Source organism: Equus quagga, chromosome 1, assembly GCF_021613505.1.
Source record: "Equus quagga isolate Etosha38 chromosome 1, UCLA_HA_Equagga_1.0, whole genome shotgun sequence".
In the NCBI taxonomy this organism is placed as follows: Eukaryota; Metazoa; Chordata; class Mammalia; order Perissodactyla; family Equidae; genus Equus; species Equus quagga.
The window spans coordinates 76008903-76031545 of NC_060267.1; the positions used below are offsets into that span (position 1 = coordinate 76008903).

At 47.1% G+C, this 22643-nt stretch overlaps 1 protein-coding gene across 2 annotated transcripts in view; it reads left to right on the plus strand.

Annotated features, from left to right (window-relative positions):
- Positions 1 to 7761: 7761 nt before the first annotated feature.
- The window catches only part of RGS3 (regulator of G protein signaling 3), a 117800-nt gene continuing 102918 nt past the window's right edge, over positions 7762 to 22643 (plus strand). The window contains exons 1-2 of one of the 2 annotated variants that reach the window (XM_046668459.1): positions 7762 to 7867; positions 20872 to 20922. In XM_046668459.1, coding sequence (XP_046524415.1) covers positions 7789 to 7867; positions 20872 to 20922 — 130 coding nt within the window. In that variant the 5' untranslated portion in view covers positions 7762 to 7788. Of the gene's footprint in view, positions 7868 to 20871; positions 20923 to 22643 lie in introns of those variants that run through there. The other variant, XM_046668470.1, reaches the window with a different exon arrangement.

Consider the following 22643-nt stretch of genomic DNA (forward strand, 5'->3'; position numbering starts at 1 on the left):
TTTCTGGGTTGGCTTCCATTGATTTTTCTCCTCATTATTGGTCACATTTTCCTGCTTCTTTCATGCCTGGTAACTTTTTATTGGACACCAGACATTGTGAATTTTACCTTGTTGGGTGTTGGCTATTTTTGTATTCCTACAGATATTCTGGAGCTTCTTCTGGGATGCAGTTAAGTTACTTAGAAACATTTTGATCCTTTGGGTTTTGCTTTTAAGCATTTTTGGATGGGACCAGAGCATCATTTAGCCTAAGGCTAATTATTCCCCACAACCGAGGCAAAATCCTTTTGAGTACCTACCCAATGCCCCATGAATTAGGAAGTCTTTCCACTCTGGCTGATGAGAATAAGAACTGTTCTTGGCTCTGTGCGAGCTTCCAGGGTTGTTCCCTCTAATTCTTTTCGGTGGTTCTTTCCTCAGCCTCGGGGTACTGTGCTCACACCCATGAGCTCATCAGTGCTTAGCTGAAGATTTGAGGGGAGATCCTCTGCGGATCTCTGAGTTGTCTCTTTGCGCAGCTTTTCCCTCTCTGGGACTCTGTCCTGTGAACTCCAGCTGCCTGGCCTCCTGAGAAACTCAGCTCAGGGACCTGGAGTTGGCCTGAGTTCCCTCTCCCTTGTAGAAAGTGCCCTGGGGCTCACCTGGCTGGTTTTCTGTTTCTCAGGGATCACTGCCCTTCGTTGTTTGATGTCATATCTTGAAAACCATTGTTTCATATATTTTGTTTTAGGTGTTCATTGTTTTAGGAGTTTCAGGTGAGAGGGAAAATCCAGTCCTTGTTATTCCATCTTGGCTGGAAGCAGAAGTTACATTATTCTTTTAGTTTGAAAACCTTTTTGAGGGCCTCTGGAGCCCTTCACTATACCTAGCCAAGTTGCTTGTTATCACGCCAGAAAAAGGGGTGCTTCTTAAAAAGGCCTTCCAACACAACTACAAGGACCTGGAGCCATTTTAGGAGAGACAGGGCCCTCTGCTTTTCTTTTCTGGCTCTTGTCAAATCTTTGGCTTTTATTTTCAGACTCAGCTTACTATTTCACATTCCTTTGGCAGAGAAGGTTTTGGCCTCTTCTGCTTTGAAACAACACCTCTCAGCTCACTTGAAATCTCGCATTTTTTTACTTGGTTCCCACTTAGACCCTATTTGTGTATTTAGGTCACCAAAGGCTTCTACATCTGAGGCAAATTAAAGTTTCTCAGTGGTATTTACAGCCACTAACATCTGCTCCTGTAGAGAACCGCTAACCCTAAGATGCTGTGTTCTACCGTGAAGATGAATTGCAGACATACTTTTAAAAGGCAAATCCTGCATTTCAAGGGTGAATAAAATACCCCTTAACAAAGCAGTCCAGCTGGTTAAATTTAGGACAAGAAAAAACCTGACCCAAGAATATTCTCTGGATTTGAGCCCAGGGTATTTTTCCTTTTAGAGTGAATTTGGTACATTTTCATTCATGTGGAGCTGTTGCCTCCCAGCATTTTATTCTGGGATGGAAGGTCAACAATGACTGCATTGTTGCTAAATCCAATGGACACTTCTCAGTTATTAGCCTACTTGACCTCTCTACAGTATTTCACATTGTTGACGATTATCTCCTTCTTAATACACTCCTTGGCTTTCTTTCTCTCTTTTTGGCCTTTCCTCCTCTTCCTGTCTTTTCAGTTGGTAGTCTTCTGGGTTCTTTCCTGAGCCTTTTTCTCACGTTAAACATTCTCCTTGGGCTCTCTTATCCAGGCCCATGGCTTCACTGGGAATTCTAAATTTATACTTCCAGCCTAAGGTCTTTCCTGAATTTATGTCCAATATATTCAACAATTCACTCGACACCTTCACTTGGACAGCACAAAGGTGACTCACCCTTAGCAGGCTCACATCATTGAACTCATCATGTCTCCCCTCAGTTCAGCCCTCCCTGCCATGTTCTCCATTTTTGTAAAGGGCTCTTCTGAACATCTAATTTCTCGATCCAGGATTCCTGGCATTTTATCTTCCAATCAATAACCCAGTCTTATTGATTCTACCTCTTTCCATCCCTACTGCTGCTATACCAGTTTGGCCACTATCGCCTTTTTCCTGGACTACTGGAAAAGATGCCACCTAACTACTTTCTGCTTCCAACCCTCATTCTACCCCCCCTCCCCCCAAATCCATTGTTTCACACTCTAGGCAGAGGCATCTTTCTAAAATACAAATTAAAGCCTTTTGGGATCTTGCTTAAAATCTTTTGAGACTGCCCTTTGCTCTTAGGATAAAGCCCAAGTTGGTTTTAATAATATACGATGCCTTGTATGGTGTTTACCTTCTTGTGTATTAGTTCATGTATATTACTTCCTCCCACACACTCTAACTTCCCTGCCACACTTCCCATTGTTCAGTTCCTCAAATGTCAATGCTTCTCTCATTTTCTGGCCTCTGTGTGTTTTGTTCTTCCTGCCTGTAACCCTTCCTTCACCTCCTTTCCTTGGCTAAATCATCCTTCGAGTCACTTTCTTCCAGAGGTCTTCTCTGACTTCCTTACCACTTTGCTCTGCCCAGCTCCCCAGACAAAGTGAGACGTTAATCTGTTTTTCCAGAGGCTGCCATGTTGCCTCTAGTGGAACACTCAGCCAATCTCCCACTAGACTGTAAACTCCCTCTTGTTCACTTCTGTATCCCCAGCGCTCAGTGTGAGGCTCAGCACAACTGAGGTGCTTAGCTTAGCAAACATTTGCTGCATTGGATTTTCCTGTGTCAGTAGCCCTGCAGGTCTCAGGCCTACTGGTTTATAGCCCAGCCACTCTGAGCAGGATTGGGGAGGAAGAGGACATTCTGTAGTGGTTCTTTGGCTGGATTCTTGTTTCTCTACTGTTTCTTTACTACTTTAGCAGTCAGATTCAGTTAACCACTCTGAATCTTAGTTGCCTCCTCTATAAATACAAATGCTTGAACTTCCTGAAGGCAAACGGGGGGACCAAATGATCTTTTTCTTTTTTCTTCTTTAGGTTACTAATATTTTATGCATTAGTCAATCACATTTCCTCTCTTGTGCAATGATTATTCTTGTTCTCTGGTACATTTATATTCTTCTTACTGATTTGAAAGACTTCTTCGTACATATATACATATTTGCTATATATTTTATAAATATTTTAAATTCATTTTTTAATTTAAAAAATATTATTTTTTATGGCTATAGAAAAGCATTTAATTTTTTTCATTCCATTCTTAGCTCACTTGCTGTACAGAAATGGGTAGTGGGCCAGATTTGGCCTATAGGCGTTGTTTGCCATCCCCTGCGCTGATTTGAACTATCTTTGCATTCCTGGAATGAATACCACTTCATCACGAATATACTGCTGGATCTGATTTGCTAATATTTTATTTAGGATTTTTGTGTCTATATTAATAAGATTCGTCTAGCAGAGATTTCAAACTAGTTATAGGGCAGAGATGTATTTTATTTGGCCTACATAATATTTTTAAAATTTTGAATGACTAGCCAATGTTAAAAAATTGGGAGGCATTGTATTTAAATGAGAGATTTCTTTAAAAAAAGGAATGTGGCAAAACTTAGAGAATGTGGGCCCAGTTTTGTCATATTTTAAATAGATTTTCTCTATGTATATTTTCTATTTCATTAATTTCTCTCTGTCTATAGTTTTCTGTTGCTAACATTATCTGGTTTTTGTCTTTGCCTAGCCTTGTAGCTAGCACTGACAAATCTTCCAGTTTTTTTTTTTTCCCAGTTCTGAACCAGTTTAAATGACATAGGCGTTATCTGTTTCTTGAAGGTCTTACAGAATTGGCTTCTAAAACTATCTAGGTTTTCTATAGTTTTGTCAGGTACAATTTTGATTTCCTTTTGTAGTTTATCTATGGTTAGTGATCTATTAAAAATTTCAACTCTTGTATCAGTTTTAGCAATGAATACTTTCTAGAAAATCATCCATTTTTCCCCCAGATTTTCCAAGTTATAGAATAAGGTTGCAATGGTTTTCTCTTACAATTTAAAGAGTTACGTTTGTATCTTGGCTATCTTTCTCTTTCCTAAACTTGATTATGTGTAGTTTTCTTTGTTTTTCCAGAGTTCTATTTTATTGGTCTTTTCAAAGAACCAGACTTAGATTTTATTTTTGAAGTCTATTTTTTAAAAATAAATTTCAACTTTAACTCTTATTTTATTTTAAAGTTTTCATGTTAATTAATGTGGTCCTTTTCTAATTTTTTGAAATCAATCTTTAAAAGATTTTGAAAACCTTTCTTGTTTTCTAAATAAAATCATTTTTCCCCTTGAACTTTCTATTCTGTTCAATTGATCTGCTTGTTTTCTTTCTGATACTACATTATTATAATACTGCTTACCATCCTAGTCCACTTTATTATTATTTTTCAAAATTTTTTGGATATTGGGCCAGATGATATCTTAAAAGGCACTGATTCTTTGATAACTAACGTGAAACGCACCCAAATGAATACCTTTAGTTCCTTCGCTCTGAACCCAAATAGTCCCTATTCTTCTAGATAGTCAGTCTTTAAAAATGCCTATAATCAATCATTGTGTGTGAATGTGGTTTACGTATGTGGTGTATTTAAGTGTTTTGTGTGTGTGCTTGTGTGGTGTGTGTCTATGTGCTTGTACATGTGCATAGGATGCATGTATAGTGTGTGGGATGTGTTTGTATATATGTGTGAGGCGTGTATGTAGTGTGTGTGTGGTGTGTGTGTGTATATATGGTGTGTGTGTTGTCAACTTAAAAAGAAAATTTGCCTGTTATTTTATCCCCAAAATGAATTTATTCGGGAGTAGCTAAAAGAATTGCAATTCAGGGTGTGCACCCTATGGCAAACCTTAGGTAAATCCAGCAAACAAAGGAGGGGAGTGGCTTGTATAGAGAAAAATAGGGAGTAGGAAGGGCTGTTCTAAATGAGAGTGCATTGGGGGAAAGTAGCAGTTCAGCGCTGCAGTGCCTTCTCATTGGCTGAGCTGCAGCGTTTCTCATTGGCTGGGCTGTCACCGGGTGGGGAGAGAAATCTTCCGTCAGTAGTTTTATATCCTGTCCAAGATGCAAGCCGCCCTTGCTTCCTGTTGGGTGTAATTGATGATGTGTGCCAGGGCGTAAGAGCTCCCCCTCAGGCCTTCCACACTCCAACTTAAGGTTTTTTTGGTTAATTTACACGGTATGTATATGGTGTATTTGTGTATATACATGGGAAATGTTATAGTACATATATGTGTGCAGAGTGTGTTTGTGTTGTGTGTGTAGTATCTTTACGTACGTGTGGAGTTTGTGCAAGGTGTAAGAGAGATACCAAGGCCCAGGGCCAGGGGGTGCTAGAGTGCTCAGGGCATGTCAGAAAGCTAGGCGTGGTCCTCAAACTCCCCTGCCTTCTTGGGGAAAGCAGAGCCATAACCTCGATCCTTTCTGGATGTCCCCTGTGAACAGCAGTGTGGGTTAATGGGGTCAGTCTCTCCTGCGGTGTCGCTGCTCACACTCCACTCACTAATGTCCTCCCTCTCCTGAGAAAAGAGAGACCTGCCCCTTTAAGAGAAGGAAGCTTCCATTGCCCCACTAAGTAAGGGGGCCTTACTGTTGGTGGTGAAGGTGGTGATGGAGCCACTAGAGGGGTCAGATCAGGATCAGGATGGCGTTGGAGTCTCCTAACTGAATAGCGTAGCTGCCGAGTGGGGCAGAAGGAGTCAGGAGGGAGCTTGCAAGGCAGTGGGACCTTTGTCCTGGGTGAGTGTGAAGTGCCCATTATGGGCCCCAGTCTTTTCTCTCCCAGGCCACATTCAGATAGTACAACTCTGCCCAGCTCTCTTGCTGGCTCCTACTCCGCTAACTGTGCACCTGCAGGTCACTCACAGCCTCCTGAGTCCGTGGTGGTCTTCCCCAGTGCAGGCTCTACAGTAGTCCCTCGCAGAGTATGAAGGGGCACTGTCACCTTGGGCACATCACTCTCCTCTTCCCTGTGGACCTCCCTTTGCCCTGGCTCTGGAACACCCATGCTTTCTAATTCCTACTGGGGGTGAACACCCCTCTCAGGGAGCATCCTCGGGCCATGCCTATCTCATGCTCCCATCCTGCTCCTGCAGGTCTACAGCACCACAGCCTCCGTGTCCTGTCTGCATCCTGTGGCTTGAACCTGAGGTTGCCCATTTTCCTTGGCCGGATGGAGTGGCAGAGCCAGGATATCTCCATGCCCAGAAAGGACGCCTGCACTCAGACTTCCCCAGCCAGAAGGAAGATCGGGCATGCTCAAGTCCAGGGTGCAGGTAAGTCCATCTGCCATTGGGTTGGGGCCAGTGGAGTAGGCCTGCCCCTGCTAAGGGCAGTGCTCATGGTGTGGGGGTTGGAAGAAGAGCAGACCAGGGCTTCACAAAGTGCCAGGATTCCAACAATCCACCGGCCTTTATGTGACTCATTTGCACTCGACCACTAGTTTGCTGATTTCAGGGCTCCTTCTCCAGTTTCCTCTCCCTGCTGGTGGCCAGCTGGCCCTGTGGCATCTAGTTTCCTTACCTGCCTCAAGAAAGCAGGTCTGCTATCTCCACTTGCTGTTGGCCATGAGGCAGGTGTGGAGGAAGGAAGAACAGAAGGAGGATGGCTTTGGGGCACACAGGCCTGGGTTCAGATTTCAGCTCTGCCAACCTCGGACAAGTCACCTTGTCCCTCTCTGCCTGAGGTTCAGACTTATCCCTGGTAAACTGGGGCTGATACTTCCTAGGGTTAGTGTGAAGATTAAATGAGAGGATGTGTGTAAATTGCCCAGCGCAGCCCCTGGTACATGGTACTCACTTATAACTTTGCTCCCTACTTTCTCTTTCGCATTCCCCAACCTTGAGTGGATCACTGAGCCGCAAATATCCATTTGGCAACTTCCGACGCTTCCCATTTTTAGCTTTACACGAGACCAGCAGCTTTCCCTCCCACGGCAGCCACAGTCAGAGATGTGCAGAGCAGATGTCTTGGTGTGAAACTGCTCCCGGGAGGCAGCCTGGGAATGTTTGCCGACAAAGCAGTGAGGGGCTGACCTTCCTTCCAGCTCTGCCTGCTCGCACCAGGCTCTGGAGACTGAAGGCGCCTACTCGCTCCGCGTCCTGTACCTTCCTGTCTCCTCAGATGCTGATGCCAGTCCTCCTGTCCCATGGCACCAGGCTGCGGATGGGGGGCTGAAGGCTGGCTGGAGCAAGCTGCTCTGGTCTGGACGTGTGCCAGGCTGCTCTCACCCAGGAGGAGGCTCAAGAGGGACATGGAGAGGGCAGGGTTTGGGAAGGGGCTGCAGCCTGGTGGGCGCGGCTGGCCCAAGTGTGGAGAACAGTTTGCTAAATCCCACTGCACTGGGCCAGGAGGATGCTCCTTTGCCCTTCCTTAGGTTGGGTGATTACACGTCTGAGCTTCAAAGCATCCGAAAATCCTGGCTAATTGCTGGCCTGGGGGAGCTGGGCGAGCAGGCCGAGCTCGCTGAGTGGGCACGCCAGGGGCTCCGGGGTGGGCACCTCTACTCTGGAGCCAGGAGCCCTGGTGTGGGCGCCCAGTCCTGATGGCTCCTGGGGGAGGCCTGCCGTCCCTCGCCGAGGCCGCCTCCCCTCCGGCCCAGTGGCTGCTCGGTCAGGTGGAAATCTCCCCATTCAAACGGGCGCGGGCCAATCAGGGCGGGCGCGCCCGGCCCGTTCAAACGCGGCGCAGCCCGGCCTCCCGCGCCCGCCTAGGAGCGGCTGGCGCGGGGGGCGGTGGACCTGCTGCCTAGGTTACTGCGGAGCAACACAGACGCCTCGGGTTACAGGCGCTGCTGTGGCCCCAGCGGCCGCCATGGAGCGCGCCCTGCACCGCGTCTCCCTCGGGAGCCGGCGTGCCCACCCGGACTTGTCCTTCTACCTCACCACCTTTGGTAAGTGCCCGCTCGGGCCGGCCGCTCCACCCTGCTGCAGCGGCCAGAAAGGGCCACCCCATGGTGACAGGTGAGGCCGCGCGCTGGCGATCCTTCGTTTGAGGGGCACCTCCTCTGGGCCCCTTTCTCCTGTGATCGCCCAGGAGGGGCTCAGGGCACAGGCTCAGGCGAGCAAGCCGCTGGGCATCAATCTGCTGCCTGGCTGCTGGTGCCAAGTGCGGTTGGTTCTGCCTCACTTGGCTGGAATAATCACGCCCCAGTTAATCTTTCAGAGACCCAGTTTGTCACCACTGAAATTCCCATTAGCCAGCAGCTCAGGGTTAAACCAAGGTCTTGTTACTACATCTCAAGAACTCCTCCGTCCTGTTTCCTTTGGCTCAGGGACGGGACAGGTGCCAGGTCAGCCCAGGTGGCCTTGGCTCCTTCTGGGCTCACCTTGGAAGCTGCAGTGTGACTGCTCCAAGGGATATCTGACCTCCAGCTGAGATGGGAGAACTCTCCCCTCTGGGAACCACCAGGCTCTCAGGAGGGACATGGGGCTGGCCTGGGGGCTTGACGTTGACAGAAATGGGCAGCAGGCTCCTGTTCCCAAGCCCTTGGATAGCAGGACTGGGTTCTTCCCAAGAACGACTGGGCAGCAACTGCCCCAGTGGTCTGGGCAAAGCCACCTTCCGAGGAGCCATAGTACAGATAACAACCCTGTCCCAGAACACAGCCCTTCACAGCCCTGCCTTTCCTCACTGGTTCTGCAGCTCCCTGTGGAGAGGGGCTTATGTTTCCTCTCTGAAGACTTGAGATCCAGAGAGAGGATGGTCTCCCTGTGAGCCAGGGCAGAGCTGGTACCTGAGCTCAAGCCTGGGGAAACGACCAGTCCAGCACATTTTTTGGGGAACTTGTGTACAGTTTTCTTGATGAAGGTTGGGGCAGTTACTGCCACATAACTGGACTTTGACCAGATTTCAAAGGCAGAGCACCCAGGGAGTTAGGCCCTCCCTGGGATTCCGGCTCTCCTACTCTCAGGCTTACCTCTCGGCACACTTGGCTCTTCACAACCTGCCTTTTTCTCTAGGGGCAGAGGGAGTGATGGAAAAGCAGTGGCTTGGCCCGTCGAAATGGCCTGTGGTCTGGCATCCTGGAATTCACTGGTCCAGCTGGTGGAGGAGAACAGCAAGAGTTATTAACTAGCCACTGTTTGTTGAGCACTTACCGTGAGCCATGCCTTGTGTCAAGAGCTTTACCTGCCTTATCACATTGAACCCTCCCAGACCTTGCAGGCAGTTCCTGTTAACTGCATTGGGATGTGGGACTCTGCCAAACAAGGGAGGTTTCCGGGCTGATCTGAATTGGTAGGGCTGGCGTGGTCGGGAAAGAGTGTCAGGGAACTGTTAAACCCCATTACCTTAGCTGTGTCCTGTTTAAAAAGCAAAAATACGTTTCGTCGTCTTTCCCTCCTTATTATCACGGTAAGATGTATTCATTGTTGAAAACTTAGTGAAAAGAAGGAAGTGAAAATTACCTGTAGTGTGACTCCCATTGTTAACATTTTGGCTTATATCCTTCCAGAGTTGTTTCTGTGTGTGAGTGTGTGTTTGTTTTTGTCTGATTTTAACAGAATTGAGATCCTATCCTATGTACAGTTTGTAACTCATTTCTTCTCCTTAATTGTGTGATGTGACTGTTTCCTTGCATCAGTCCATATTCTTCTACTGAATAAATCAAATCTGGGAAGTTGGGGAGGGTCCAGCCCAGCAGGGGGTGGGTGCCCTGCCCAGCCCTGGCCTCAGGGCTGGGTTGGGTGAGTATCAGTGAAGCTTGCTGTTTGAACCAGTGACTGTGACCTGAGTGTGCGTGGGGCAGGCAGGAGCCTGGCGGGGCGGGGAGCCTCCTGTTCTTATGTCTGCAGCGTCCTCTCAGATCTCTCCGAGGACACTGATCGACGCTGGAAAAGTTCTCTCCTGTTTCCTGCATTAACTCTGTTTCCTTGACGAACGCCGCTCCCCTTTCAGGCTGCTGAGTGATTTTTGCTTGTCTGCTCACGAATGAAGATGTCTATCAGTGGTTCCCAAACCTGGCCAGCCGTCAGAAGCACCTGGGGAGCCTGCTAACACACAGGTCCCTAGGATCGTCTCTCAGAGATTCCAGTTTAATAGGTGTGGGGTGGAACCTGAGATTCTGTCATTTTAAGAAGTCATGGAAGTATTTAGCTATGGATTCAAACTTGGTTTGGCCAGCTAACATGGACTCCGTTAACTGTGAAGGTCTTTGCTAAGTTTTCCTCAGTTCACTGGCATGTCCCCAACGTAGCAGGTAGCTCGTGGCCTTCACCAGTGGGCTCTGCCCCGGTAGAACCAGAGGAAGGTGCTGCCCAGCTGGCAATTCCCTGAGACAAACATTTAAAGGGAGCTTCAGCATCTCTGGAAATAGAAAGAGACACCATTGTTCTGAGCAGAACTCCCTTCAGCGAGAGTGCCATACAGGACATGCTATGGTTTCTGTATTGTGTGTGTGGGCGCATGAGTTCAAGCCCTAGTCCCCAGTACGGGGTGTATAGCATTAGTTGGCCCTACACAGCTTTCTAGGGAGGTGGCCTGGCTTCAGGGGAGGGGAGTTTGTAAACCAGGGCTGGAACCCAACTCCTCCAAGGGATGTCTTCTTTATTTATAAGATCTGGTGTAATTTGAAGGAACCATTATAGGGGTACCTAAGTTTTTTCTTCCTTCAGCATGATCTCTTTTGATTTTATTAATATATTTGTGAACTTTTGAAAAAACTTCATTGAGATATAATTCACATACGTACAATTTACTGTATGAAGTATACAATTGAATGGTTTTTAGGATATTCACAGAGTTGGGTAATCATCACCACAGTCAATTGTAAAACATTTTTATCACCTCCAAAAAAACACTGCACCTTTAGCTGATTACCCCAATTCCTACCACTCCTGCCTCCCCCACCTCCCCCAGCCCTAAGCAACCATTAATCTACTTTCTGTCTTTGTAGAGTTGCCCATTCAGGACTTTCCCTGTAAATGGCATCATATAATATGTGTTTTTTGGGGGGACTGGCTTCTTTCACTTAGCATAATGTTTTCAGCCGTCACTCACGTAGCATGTGTCAGTACTTCAGTCATTTTTATGGCTGAATAATATTCCATGGTATTGATACCCCACATTTTCTTTATCCGTTCGTTAGTTGATGGACATCTGGATTGTTTCTGTCTTTTGGCTGTTAGGAATAATGCTCTGCTGTGAACATTCATGTGCAAGTTTTGGTGTGGACAAGTGTTTTCAGTTCTCTTGGGTAAATACCTACGAGTAGAATTGCTGGGTCAAAGGATAACTCTATGTTTAACTGTTTGAGGAACTCCCAACCTCTTCCAAGGTGGCTGCACCATTTTCCATTCCCGTTAGCATGAGAGTTTTGATTTCTCCGCAACCTCCAACACTTGCTGTTATCTGACTTTTTAATTGTAGCTATCCTAGTGGGTGAGAAGTGGTATCTCATTGTGGTTTTGATTTACATTTCACTGATGACCCGTGATGTTGAGCATCTTTTTGTGTGCTTATTGGCTATTTGTATATTTTCTTTTGAGAAAAGTTTATTCAGTTCCTTCACCCATTTTCAAATTGGACTGCTTATTTTTTTATTATTGAGTTGTAAGAGTTCTTTAATATATTCTAGATACAAGGTCCTTATCAGATATATGATTTGCCAATATTTTCTCTCAATCTGTGGGTTTTTTGATCTGCTTTCTTGATAGCATTCTTTGAAGCTCAGATGTTTTTAATTTTGATGAAGTCAAATTTATCTATTTTTTTCTTTTGTTCCTTGTGCTTTTGGTGTCGCATCTCAGCATCCATGGTCAAATCCAAGGTCACAGAGATTTACCTCTCTGCTTTCTTCTGAGAGGTTTATAGTTTCGACTCTTACATTTAAGTCTGATTAATTTCAAGTTAGTTTTACATACGGTGTGAGGAAAGGGTCCAACTTCATTCTTGTGTGTGTGTGGCTACCCAGTTGACCTAGCCTCATTTTTTAATGATGTTGTTATGTCTCCTTTGGATGGCCTTGGCATCCTTGTTGAAAATTAATTGACCATGCATGCGTAGGTTTATTTCTGGACTCTCAAGTCTGTTCCGTTGATCTATTTGTCTATCTTTGTGCCAATACCACACTGTCTTGATTCCTGTGGCTTTGTAGTAAACTTTGAAATTGGGAAGTGTGAATCTTTCGACCTTGTTCTTTTTTAAGATTGTTTTGGCTACCTAGGGTTCCTTGAGTCTCTGTATGAATTTTAGGTGTAATATTTTATATGGAGAATAAAAACCCAAATTCACAAAAATGTTTGATAAATATTTAAAGAATATCTTCTTGAAGGGACACCAACTTATTAGCTTGCCTGAGGCAACAAACTGTTAGCCTGCCTAGCGTCTCTGGTCTGGGGCCTGGATGTGGTGAGTGGTCACGGGAGAGAAGAGGTTGCTTTTTCTCCAGAGTGTCTCGGCCAGGAGGTGACAGGCAGGCTGGACCTGTTCTGAGGGCTGCAGGTAGCTGTGGACATTGGGTGACACAACCCGACCCTCTTTGGAATTGTCATCCCCAAATGAACCTGCAGGGTGGAAGCTGTGGGGAGCAGCTCTGCGTGCTGCCTCTGGAGAAGTGCCTGGAATCTTGGTTTGCCAGAGGGGTGTCAGGAAGATGTGGTTCTGACGGCAGAGTGGATCAGGGAGTGTCATTAATCTGCTGGGCATTTCCTTAGTTTTCTTCTGTTTGTTGTAGCAGTACAATGTTAGCTGGGGCCCCAGCCTACTCCTTTCTCTGCCTCTCACTGGAAGCCACGGAGATAAAAAATCCATTTTCTGTAGTGAGAATGAGGCTTGGGAGCAGATGTCAGCCAGCTGCTCAGTGTGTGGGCAGTGTGAAGGCAGGCCCTGAACTGGAGGCCTGCAGCATGCCCCTGCCAGCTGCCCCTAGCTCGCCTGGTACTCTGAGCCGGGAACATCCCTGGGCCTGGCGGGGAAGCCCATCCAGCCGTTTCTCAGGAGCTCCTCGTGTGCCGGCAGAGTCCTCAGCATTCACTGGCTTATCTGTCATTTGGAGTCCATCTGCTTGGGAGCGTTCAGAAATTCCTCGAAGTTTCTGGCCTGTTGATAGCTTTTTGTTCTTTTTTCCAATTCTGCTGTGTATATATATTTTTTCCTTAACTTTTTAAATATGAAACATGACACACATATTGAGAAGCGGCCCCTAAATGATGTGCAGTTCAGTGAGTTATCACAGAGCAAACACTTGTGTAACTTTTACAAGGGTCAAAAATAGAACATTGCCAATATCTGGAAGCCTTATGGCTATAGGTAGTTTTTTTTCTTTATCATTCAGGTCGAAATACTTTCTAATTTTCATGGTCGTTTCTTCTTGAACACATGGGTTCTTTGAAAGTATATTTCTTTCTTTCTTTCTTTCTTTTTTTTGTGAGGAAGATTGGCCCTGAGCTAACACCTGTGCCAATCTTCCTTTGTTTTATGTGGAATGCCACTGCAGTGTGGCTTGATGAGTGGTGCTAGGTCTTTGCCCGGGATCTGAGCCTACAAACCCCAGGCTGCTGAAGTGGAGCACACGAACTTAACTGCTATGCCACTGGGCCAGCCCTGGAATTATATATGTTAATTTCCAAATATTGGGGATTTTCTAGTAATATTTTTATTCTTTATTTTATGTTTTGGTTAGAGAACATTCTCTGCATCCTTTAAGTCCTTTGATGATTCAGCATTTAGTCACTTTTTATGAATGCTGTGTGTGTACTTGAAAAGATCTGTAGGAGTTGGGTGCAGTGTTCTTTGTATACGTCAGGTTTACTAATTAGGTTGTTGAGATGTTCTATATCCTTGCTGATTCCCCCTCCCCCATTTGTTTGATCAGTTACTGGGAGAGATATGTAAAATTCCTACTATGAGTGTAAATTTGTCTCTTTGTCATTATAGTTCTGTTGGCTTCTCCTTCATATATTTTGAAGCAATATTAAGAGCATGCAAATTTAGAATTATCTTTCTGCTGAATTGAAACTTTTATTATTATGAAGTCTTCTTTTGTTGTCATGAAGTCTTCTCTTTATTTCTAGTAGAGATAAAGTCTGCTGTTGCTGACATTAACATAGCTACCCATCTTCTTTTGGTTAATCATTGCCTGGCATCTCTTTTTCCGTACAATTTCTTTCCGCCTTTCTGTTTCTTTGCGTTTTAGGTGGGCTGTGTCTATTGCAAACAGTAGGTACAGAGTTGTTGTTTTTCTTCTTAATGCAGACCTAGGATGATATCTTCCTTCGGAAAGATCTTTCTTTGCCTCTGTCCGATGCTTGACGTTGCTAGCAATCTGGGATAGTCTTAATTCTATGTTAGGGACTGAGATGATTTGCAGTTGAGCCGTAGTCCCTTGAGGAACTGTGTCTGTTGATGGTTCACTCTATTCCCAAGGAGCAACTCTTTCAGGTTCCAACCTAAAAGGTAGGGGCTCGGAGGACCCCACTTCTTGGCAGGGCTTGGTCTCCACCTCCTGTTCCTCTAGCCCGAAGAGGCAGACAGAAACTCTGCTCAGCCTCCCAGCCTTTCAGTCACCTCTGGCATTTGAAAACACCCCTAGGAGAAAATTAGCTCAGAAAAACATTAAATGTAATTTAATGGACATCCATCCCCCCAGATCCTGCGTCATAGTTCCTCTCTGTCTTGTTACATCTCCAAGAAGCTGCTTCTAAATATTTTCGCCTAGCTTTTCTAGATTTCCGCCGTGGGTCTGTCATCCCAGAAATAGGAGTTCCCCACATATGTTTTCCAATTTTTCTGAGTTGTTTTCTTCCTTCCTCCCTCCTTCCCTCCCTCCCTTCCTTTCGTCACTTCAGTGGGAATGCCTTCTATGTGAATGATGCTTCACATGTATTAGTTCTCAGTTTTACAACGGCCCTATTAGAACTCTATTCTTCTTCCCATTGTACATATGAGGAAACTGACAATGTAGTGATTAAGGACCATTGGCTGTGGAACCAGGATCCAAACCAGGTCTTAGTGATTCCAGAACCCGTGCTTTGCTCATAGTTCCATGCTTCTTCTCTGGGGTTTTCCATATTAAACTTGTTCTGCTGGAAAACTTTATTTGATAGTGAAAAAATAATACAGGTAAAACATAATGAAAATAAATGATGGACTCCATTGTATGGCTTAAAGCTATCAGCGAGCACATAACAGACGCTCATCATTATAAAATAACATGTTTAACCATGGAGAAAAAGTCCATAATATGACATAAGACAAGGATATGGAGAAGCAAATGTGGTGAAATTGAGAATTTTGGAATTAAAATTATGACTTTATGTGTGTGGTTTAAAAAAATCATTACAATAAAACCTAAAGGAAAATAGTAAAAGGCAGAATAATGTGAATTTCTATATACTATAGTGTTGTAACAAATGTGTGTAAAAGAAACACGTTTGCTCTGCAGGTGAAGCATTTTCGTGAATGTGCTCAGTTGTCCTTGGGTAATGTGGGACAATGCTAGATTTTGCAGTTTAGTAGTAATGAATGTGGTTCGAATCTATCAAAATTCTTTATTAAGAAAATCAAGAACCTCAAAAATGGGAAATCTTCTGTTTCCTTAGTCATAATACACTGATTTGCCTTAGAACTATGTTTTCTTAATTTTTAAAATTGAAAAATTGTCTCAGAATTGAGATCAGATTTATGTCACCCAACTCTAGAGGCAGTATGGGTATGTATTAGTTATCTATTGCTTCATAACAAATTATCCCAATATCTGTTGGCTTAAAAAACCAGGGGGCTGGCCCCATGGCCTGGTGGTGAGTTCACACACTCCGCTTCGGCCGCCTCGGTTCATGGGTTTGGTTCCCGGGCACGGACCTACACACAGATCATCAAGCCATGCTGTGGTGACATCTCACCTACAAAATAGAGGAGGATTGGCATAGATGTTAGCTCAGGGTGAATCTTCCTTAGCAAAACCAAACCAAAACAAACATTTATTATCTCCCTTCTGATTTCTGTGAATCAGGAATTTGGGAATGGCTTAGCTGGGTGCATTTTGTTCCATCTTTCAGGGGGGTTGCAGTCAAGATGTTAGCTGACTTATGCTGGCCAGAGCAATCTACTCCTGGAAGGAAAGACGGCTTGGGAGCCCACATTCATCACAGGTTTCACAGGAAGCAGAGCATCAGATGAAAGGGGTGGGATGGACCCATCGTAATTTCCATCCCTCCGCAGCAGCCCCTGCTCACTTTAGCTCTGCAGGTCCCCCTCCTGCCAGTGGGCACCGTCACTGGCCAGAGCTGCTCCTCTGAATGGAACTCAAGATTCTCCCCCTTCCAAACAACAGACACTTGAAATTCTCCCTGAGTGCCGTGGGCTCCCTCTAGGACACAATCCTGCTGACCCTGAATCCAGCAGTGGTGTGCGGCCCCTATCTCCTTGCTTCGTTTTCTGAGTTTGTCCCTTTCTGCCTGTGTCCTGAGAGCCCCTTCATCTTCCTGCCAGACTGAAGTTCTTTAGCTTCCATGCCCTTTTGTGCACAGCGCCCCTGAACCCCCAAGTCCTGTGCCCGGCAGAATGTGGGTTCGTTGCCTTCTCTGCACTTTTGGAAGCTCCCTCTCATTCAGTATTTTTCCTGCCGTATGGGGCCCCGTCTGTTCTCCCTTTGCCTCTGGGCCCCGGCTCCCTGGTGCCCTCCTGCAGCCTCTCTGGGCACCCATCACTGCAACACTTTGCACACAGAGTTGGTGCCCAACTGCAGCACCATGGGAACGGGGACATGCCTTCTCCCGGGCCTCTGAACACCCTGATGAGGTTGACTTCAGGCCCCTTAGCCTGAACATAGCACTCTCATTGGCCACACCCTGAGCCTGGGGAGAAAGTGGGGTGTGGACAAGACCCAAGGTTGGGAGGCTTGTGAGGGGCCTGATTTGCTGGTACTTGGCCCAGCTGAAGGCCCCAGGGATTCGCCTGACTGCCCCTTCACCTGCTGGCTTATTTCTCTAGACTTGGGGACATTTCTTGGAGCTGCCCTCTCTTGGCGTCCTCTTGGCTTCTCAAGCAAAGCTGCTGTACCTTGTCCTGTGTCTGATGCTGCCTGCTCCTGAACCCCAGGGCTCATTGGCAGATGCAGTGGTACATATCAGAGGGCTGTGAGTGTTCTAGAACACCGGCTTGGTACACAGGAAAGTGTGCTGGAGCCGGGGCAGAGTTCTGGTCTCCAGTTCCAGCTCTGCCTGCCCTGGTCACTCTGCGCTCAAGTCTCCTTCCAGCTCTGGGCATGACTGTTCCAGCTACCAAATGAGGAGGTGGGCAAGATGCCTTCAGGAGCCTCAGACATTTGATGGAAGGGAAGAGGACAGAGGGGACAGGCATGGCTGAGGGAAGGGTCTCATTCTTCATCTTGCCCTCATCTGTGAGCCCTAGGATATGCCGGGGTGGGGTGTGTTCTGCACTGGGGGCCTGGAGCCTGGTCTGGTTTGGTTTCTCTGCTGTAACAGGGTATAGGGCACCCTGGCCCTCCCAGGAGACCTGCTTGGCAGGGCCTGGAAGGGGAGCTGCTTGGAGCTGTGCAGACTCATCTGATCTCCGAGTCAGTCTTCTTCCCAGGCCCATCCTCCGCTCCAGCTCCACCCTTGGCCTTGCCCATGCCCCCATGCTAGCCACTGGGCCATGAGTTCCCTGTGGGTAGGCACCGGGCTGTTCAGATCTGCCCATTGCTCAGCCACGTACAGGTGTCCAGCAGATGTTTGTCAAGTGGCATTAGTGACCATTTGCATTGAGAGGTTTCTGCACCCTGGTTTCTGGGAAGGGGCCGTTGGTAGGTGATACTGTTGTGCAGCGCAGTGGTTTCCATGGCTTTGGGAAGCTAAATGTGTTTGGGCCAGAGCTGGCTTTGCACTGGGAATAGTTTCAGAAAAAATGTTTTGTGTTAAACATAGATGCCTTGGTTTGATGAGATCCGATCCATGACTGCTGTTTGTCTTGTTTCCACCCTCCCCCTCCCACCCTTCACTGGGCTGGGCACAGTTTTGTAGGAGATTTCTCAGCTCTAGGGAGCCCCAAAGTGGTAATTGCTCAGACCTTGAGCTAATAATACTGTGTATTCTCCTGGCGTCTTTCATCCCGGGACCTCCTCCCTCTCCAGCGTTATCTGATCCCAGCACACCTCGCAGAGCACGATAACACCTATTATTAGCACCACCTCCCAGCCCTGGACGCTCTGGCTCTGAGACAGGAGGGGAGTCTGGGCTGGAACCGGAACCTGCCTTCGGGCTTCTGAGATCGGTGTCCTGGGCAGGAGAATGGCAGGGATTTCTGATGGGTGAAGAGCTGGACCAGGGTTTGCTGGAGCCTGAATTGCTTGGGGCTGTAGCTTAAACTCCCCTAGGTGCATGGAGCAGATGGTTGCCAGGTCACAGTGGTTGGTGGACTGCTGCGGAGTTATGAGATGCAGAGCTTCCTTCCTTTCTGTTCTCTGAACCCTGCCTGCCTGCCCTTCCTCCAGCCAGCAACAAAGCCCAGGGCCCAGCCACCATCCCAATTCATGGGGCATGTCCAGAGATGAACAGTTGAGATGGGGAGGGATGTCATCAGGAACGGTGTGCCATGAGGAGCGATGGAAGGACTTTAGACTTTGGTCCAGAGGAGAGAGCCCAGAGACTGCAGAATGAGATCCATTTAGTGAAAGTTACTGAGGGGCCACTTTTGCTTCAATAAAGTTGGAGCATTGAACAATCAGAGCTATCTCAAAAGGGAAAGGGCTCCCATTGCAGGAAGTGAGCTCCCTGTCACTGGAGGTGATCAAGCAGAGGCGGATGACTGCTAGACAGGGTTGTCATGGATGGAGCAGATGCAGAAGCTCTCTGGTTGATGTGTAGGGTCGCTGCAGGCTGGGAGGTCCCGCCCTGCCTGCCTTGCCTGCCCAATGTGTGTCTGCTGGGTGGATTGAGTTCAGCGGCGTCTTGAGGTTCTAGGAGGAATCTGTTGGATTGAGAGGTTTTTCAACACGTCATTGAGGAGGAGGAGTGTGGTCCTCTCCTCTGCCCATGCTGCAGGCCCGTTGGGTGTCTGTGAGGATGACCTGGTGTTTGATTTTGTTTTTATATTGTATCTTTAAAAAAAAACAAAAATAGGGAGCCAGGGGAAAAACCTCATCCAGCCCCTCATTGTTCACCTGCTTTCCAGCCCTGAACCTTCTATAATCTTAACAGTTTCCCCTCGTCTCTCCTCCTTCTCTTCTTCCCTTCTTCTCTTCCTCCTTTTCTCTCTTCTATCCTCTCTTTCTCTCTCCTCTTCTCTTCTTTCTTTGTTTCCTCTTTAGTTTATTTTTAATTATAAAAGTGCTAGAACTCACAGGTATATTTGTATTGTTGAAACAATTGCAATAGGGGTAGATAGAAATTCCTCTCGACTTTCCTCCCTCCAATTCCCAGTCTCTTCCCTAAAGGTGGTCACTCTTTTTAATTTTGCGTCTTTTCAGAACACACACACACACACAGAAAAATATATACCGTATGTATCATTTGGCGATTTGCTTGTTGCACTTAAAAACTTGTCTCAGTCATGTTCCTATGCCCGGACATAGAGATCTCCCCCTTCTTTGTGACAGCCCACACTATTCCGTGGCACAGCTCTAGATGGTTCACTTAGCCATTTTCATATTGATGGGCATTTCAGGTGTTTCCAATTTTGCACCTTGCTGTAGCGCCAGCCTTTGCTCACACATGAGTTTTTGTCTGTGATAGTTACCTGGAGGTAGAATTGCTAGGTCGAAGGGTATGCACATTTAAATTCTAACAGATATTGCCAGAAATTACCCTCCATTTATGCTGCCTCCAACAGGGTATGAGAGTATCTGTTTTCCTACATCTTTGCCAATGTTTGACATTATCTTTTAGATTATCTTCTGATCACATGGGTGGGAAATGGTATTTTATTGTCAGTTTGCTTCTCTCAGATCTCTGTGAGGTTGAGCGTCTTTTCGTATGTTTATTGGCCATTTTATCTTCTCAATTCAGTCCTTTGCCTGTTTTTTTATTGTGTTGTCTCATAACTTTGTTTATGATATCTTTAATTGTAACAGACATTTAAAAGATCTTATGGAGTCAGATTTATCTGTCTTTTCCCTTGTGCCATGGCATTTTGTGTCTTGCTTAAGAGGGCCTTTCCAGGCTTAGAGACATGCTCGGTGTGCTGTAGTCGGGGCTTCTCATCCATTAATGTGCATGTGCTCCCCGGGGCCTCTTGTTAAATGGCAAATTCTGATTCAGTAGCCCTGGGGTGGGGCCTGAGAGTCTGAATTTCTAACTATTGTCCAGATGCTTCTGATGCTGCTGGTTCTTGGACCACACTTTGAGCAGCATGTGCCAAGGTCATAGAAAACCTCCTTAGCTTTTCTAAGGAGGTCAGGATTCAGTGGAAGGGTTAGGGGTGATAGCCTTGACCTTGAAGGATCTCTCTGCCTGCAGCTGGCCTTTTTTCTTTTGCTTTTCTCCAAACTCATTTGTCCCATGTCCTTGTGTTGTTATCGCCTTCCCAGAACACAGCCAGTTGTCTGTCATGGTTGGAGGGCCTTGGCTGACTGACCCCTCCCCCCCACCCACTATGGACTCCTGACCGAGGCCCAGGATCCTTAACTCTCCAATCTAGGCTCGCCACGATGTGGGTGCAACAACTTTTCTGACTGTCCAACAGTGAGAGGTCTCCAGCATCAACGTGGGCTGCCTTGTAAAGTAGTGAGCTCCCCATCCCCAGAGGGGTAAAAGCCTAGACTGGAAAACCAGTGGTGAAGGTATTGCAGAAGGGACTCCTGATGTGATGAGGAGGCTGAACTAGATGGCTTCAGAGCTCCCTTCCAAGCCAGAGACTGTATGAATCTTGGAATCCCTTCACAGGAACAAAAGAGCACTCCCGACACCATGACTCCAACAAGGAGACGAGGTGAAGTTGTTTCTGTTATTGTTTCCTTAGGTCAGCTGAAGCTGGCGATTGATGCCCAGGACCAGGTTCTGCTGCTCCACAGTGAGTATGGGGCGGGTCCTCTCGGACATCCAGAGGGTTTTACACTTCACCTGTCCATTTGTCCATGTGTTCAGCCTTCCATCCAGCACACAAATAGTTACCGAGCTTCTGTCCTGGCTCCCATTTCCTGGACTCTTCTGTTTGGCCTAGCAGGCCCTGCCTAGCCCTCCAGCCTCTCTGGCTCTGCTGCTAAAAGCGCCCTCCCCCCCATTCTGTCCCGTTATGTGCACCCCTCTTGAATGCATCATACTGGCTCCTGCCTCTGTGCCTTTGCACGCCCTGTTCCTTATGTCTGGAATAGCCAGCCTTCTTTTTGAACTCCTTTTGAAAAATAACTCTCCCTCCCTCTGATTTTGTAAGAAACCAGCCTCCCTTCATCACCATTAAGACTCAGGAAGGAAGGCTCATTTTGCCTTGTGTTTTCCCCTCCAGGAATCACCCCCAGACCCACCTGCCTGGGCTGAGTTTGTCACTTCCTTCTCTGTGTCTCATCACAGCCCTGACTACATGTGTCACCCTGGGCCACACAGGCTCTTTCTTCCCCACCACGCTGGGCATGCAGGGAGGGAAGGGCCGTGTCCGCCTCACCTCCACGTGGGCCAGGGAGACTGGGGGGGGCGCATCAGGCCTGGGTCCTGCCCTCCAGAACCTGCCCTCGAAGGGGAGGATGCGCGTCGAACAGTAACTAGGATATCGGGCAGAGCAGACCAGCAGGCGCCTGGGGGCCTCCGGTCCTGGCTTTGAGGGACCCAAGGTGAAGTTCCCAAGGACCAGCAGAGCGGGGTTCTTTGCCCGCCAGAGCCAGACTCCAGCTGTGCAAACAGTTTTTGCAAAATGCGTCTTGGCTTCACCACGCCATTTGTCCTGCACAGTTTGCTTTGGCTTCACCCCAGGCGCAGGCCCTTCATCCCTTCCAGCCTGTTCCCACTCCTTCCTTTGACTGCCCAGCCTCACACCTCCGACTCCGTGAGCTCCGTCTGAGCCAAGCCCTCGTGCTCAATCAGAACTGGACATAAAGGAAAATAGAAAAGAGGCTCGGCTTCTGAAATCAGCTTCTGAGTTCTGTAGACCTCGGGCAAACGGGCTTGTTTTCATGACCAGACCTGCACCCCACCCAAACCTATCCCTAGCCTTTATGTGTCATTTTTTTCTTTAGCAAACTTTTGCCGAGCAGTTACTATTTGTCAGGCAGTCTACTGAGCCCTTTAGACACATTATTTCGTTTAACCAACACAGCGACACGGGAAGTGGGTATTATTATCATCATAACCCATTATTATGGCTAACCCATTAAAAAGTGGCAAATTCAGTCTCAGAGAGGTGAAGCAGCTTGCTGTGGCTCACATGGCTGGTAAGTGGTGGGGCTGGGATCCCTGCTTGGGTCTGTCTGCTTCTGGAAGCCAAGCTTTTGCCTGCTGTGCTATACTGTCCGTCAGCCACGGCGCAGCTCTCTGTGCAGGGTAAGTCCTCCAGCTTGGCCCCTCCATCCCAGGAGGCAGTCTTGTGTGGTGGAAGGAGCACTGGACTGGCAGTCAAGAGACATCTAAACCCAGCTCTGTTGTTCCATTGGTGTGTGACTTTGGGCAAGTTTCTTGCTGACTGTGGGCTCCCCTCAGAGCCTCATCTCCCATTGGATGAAGGGTTGGACTCAATACATTTTACATTCTCCACCAGCTGTAAGATTCAGGGAATTGAATGCTCCTTATCATGCCTTGGTGACG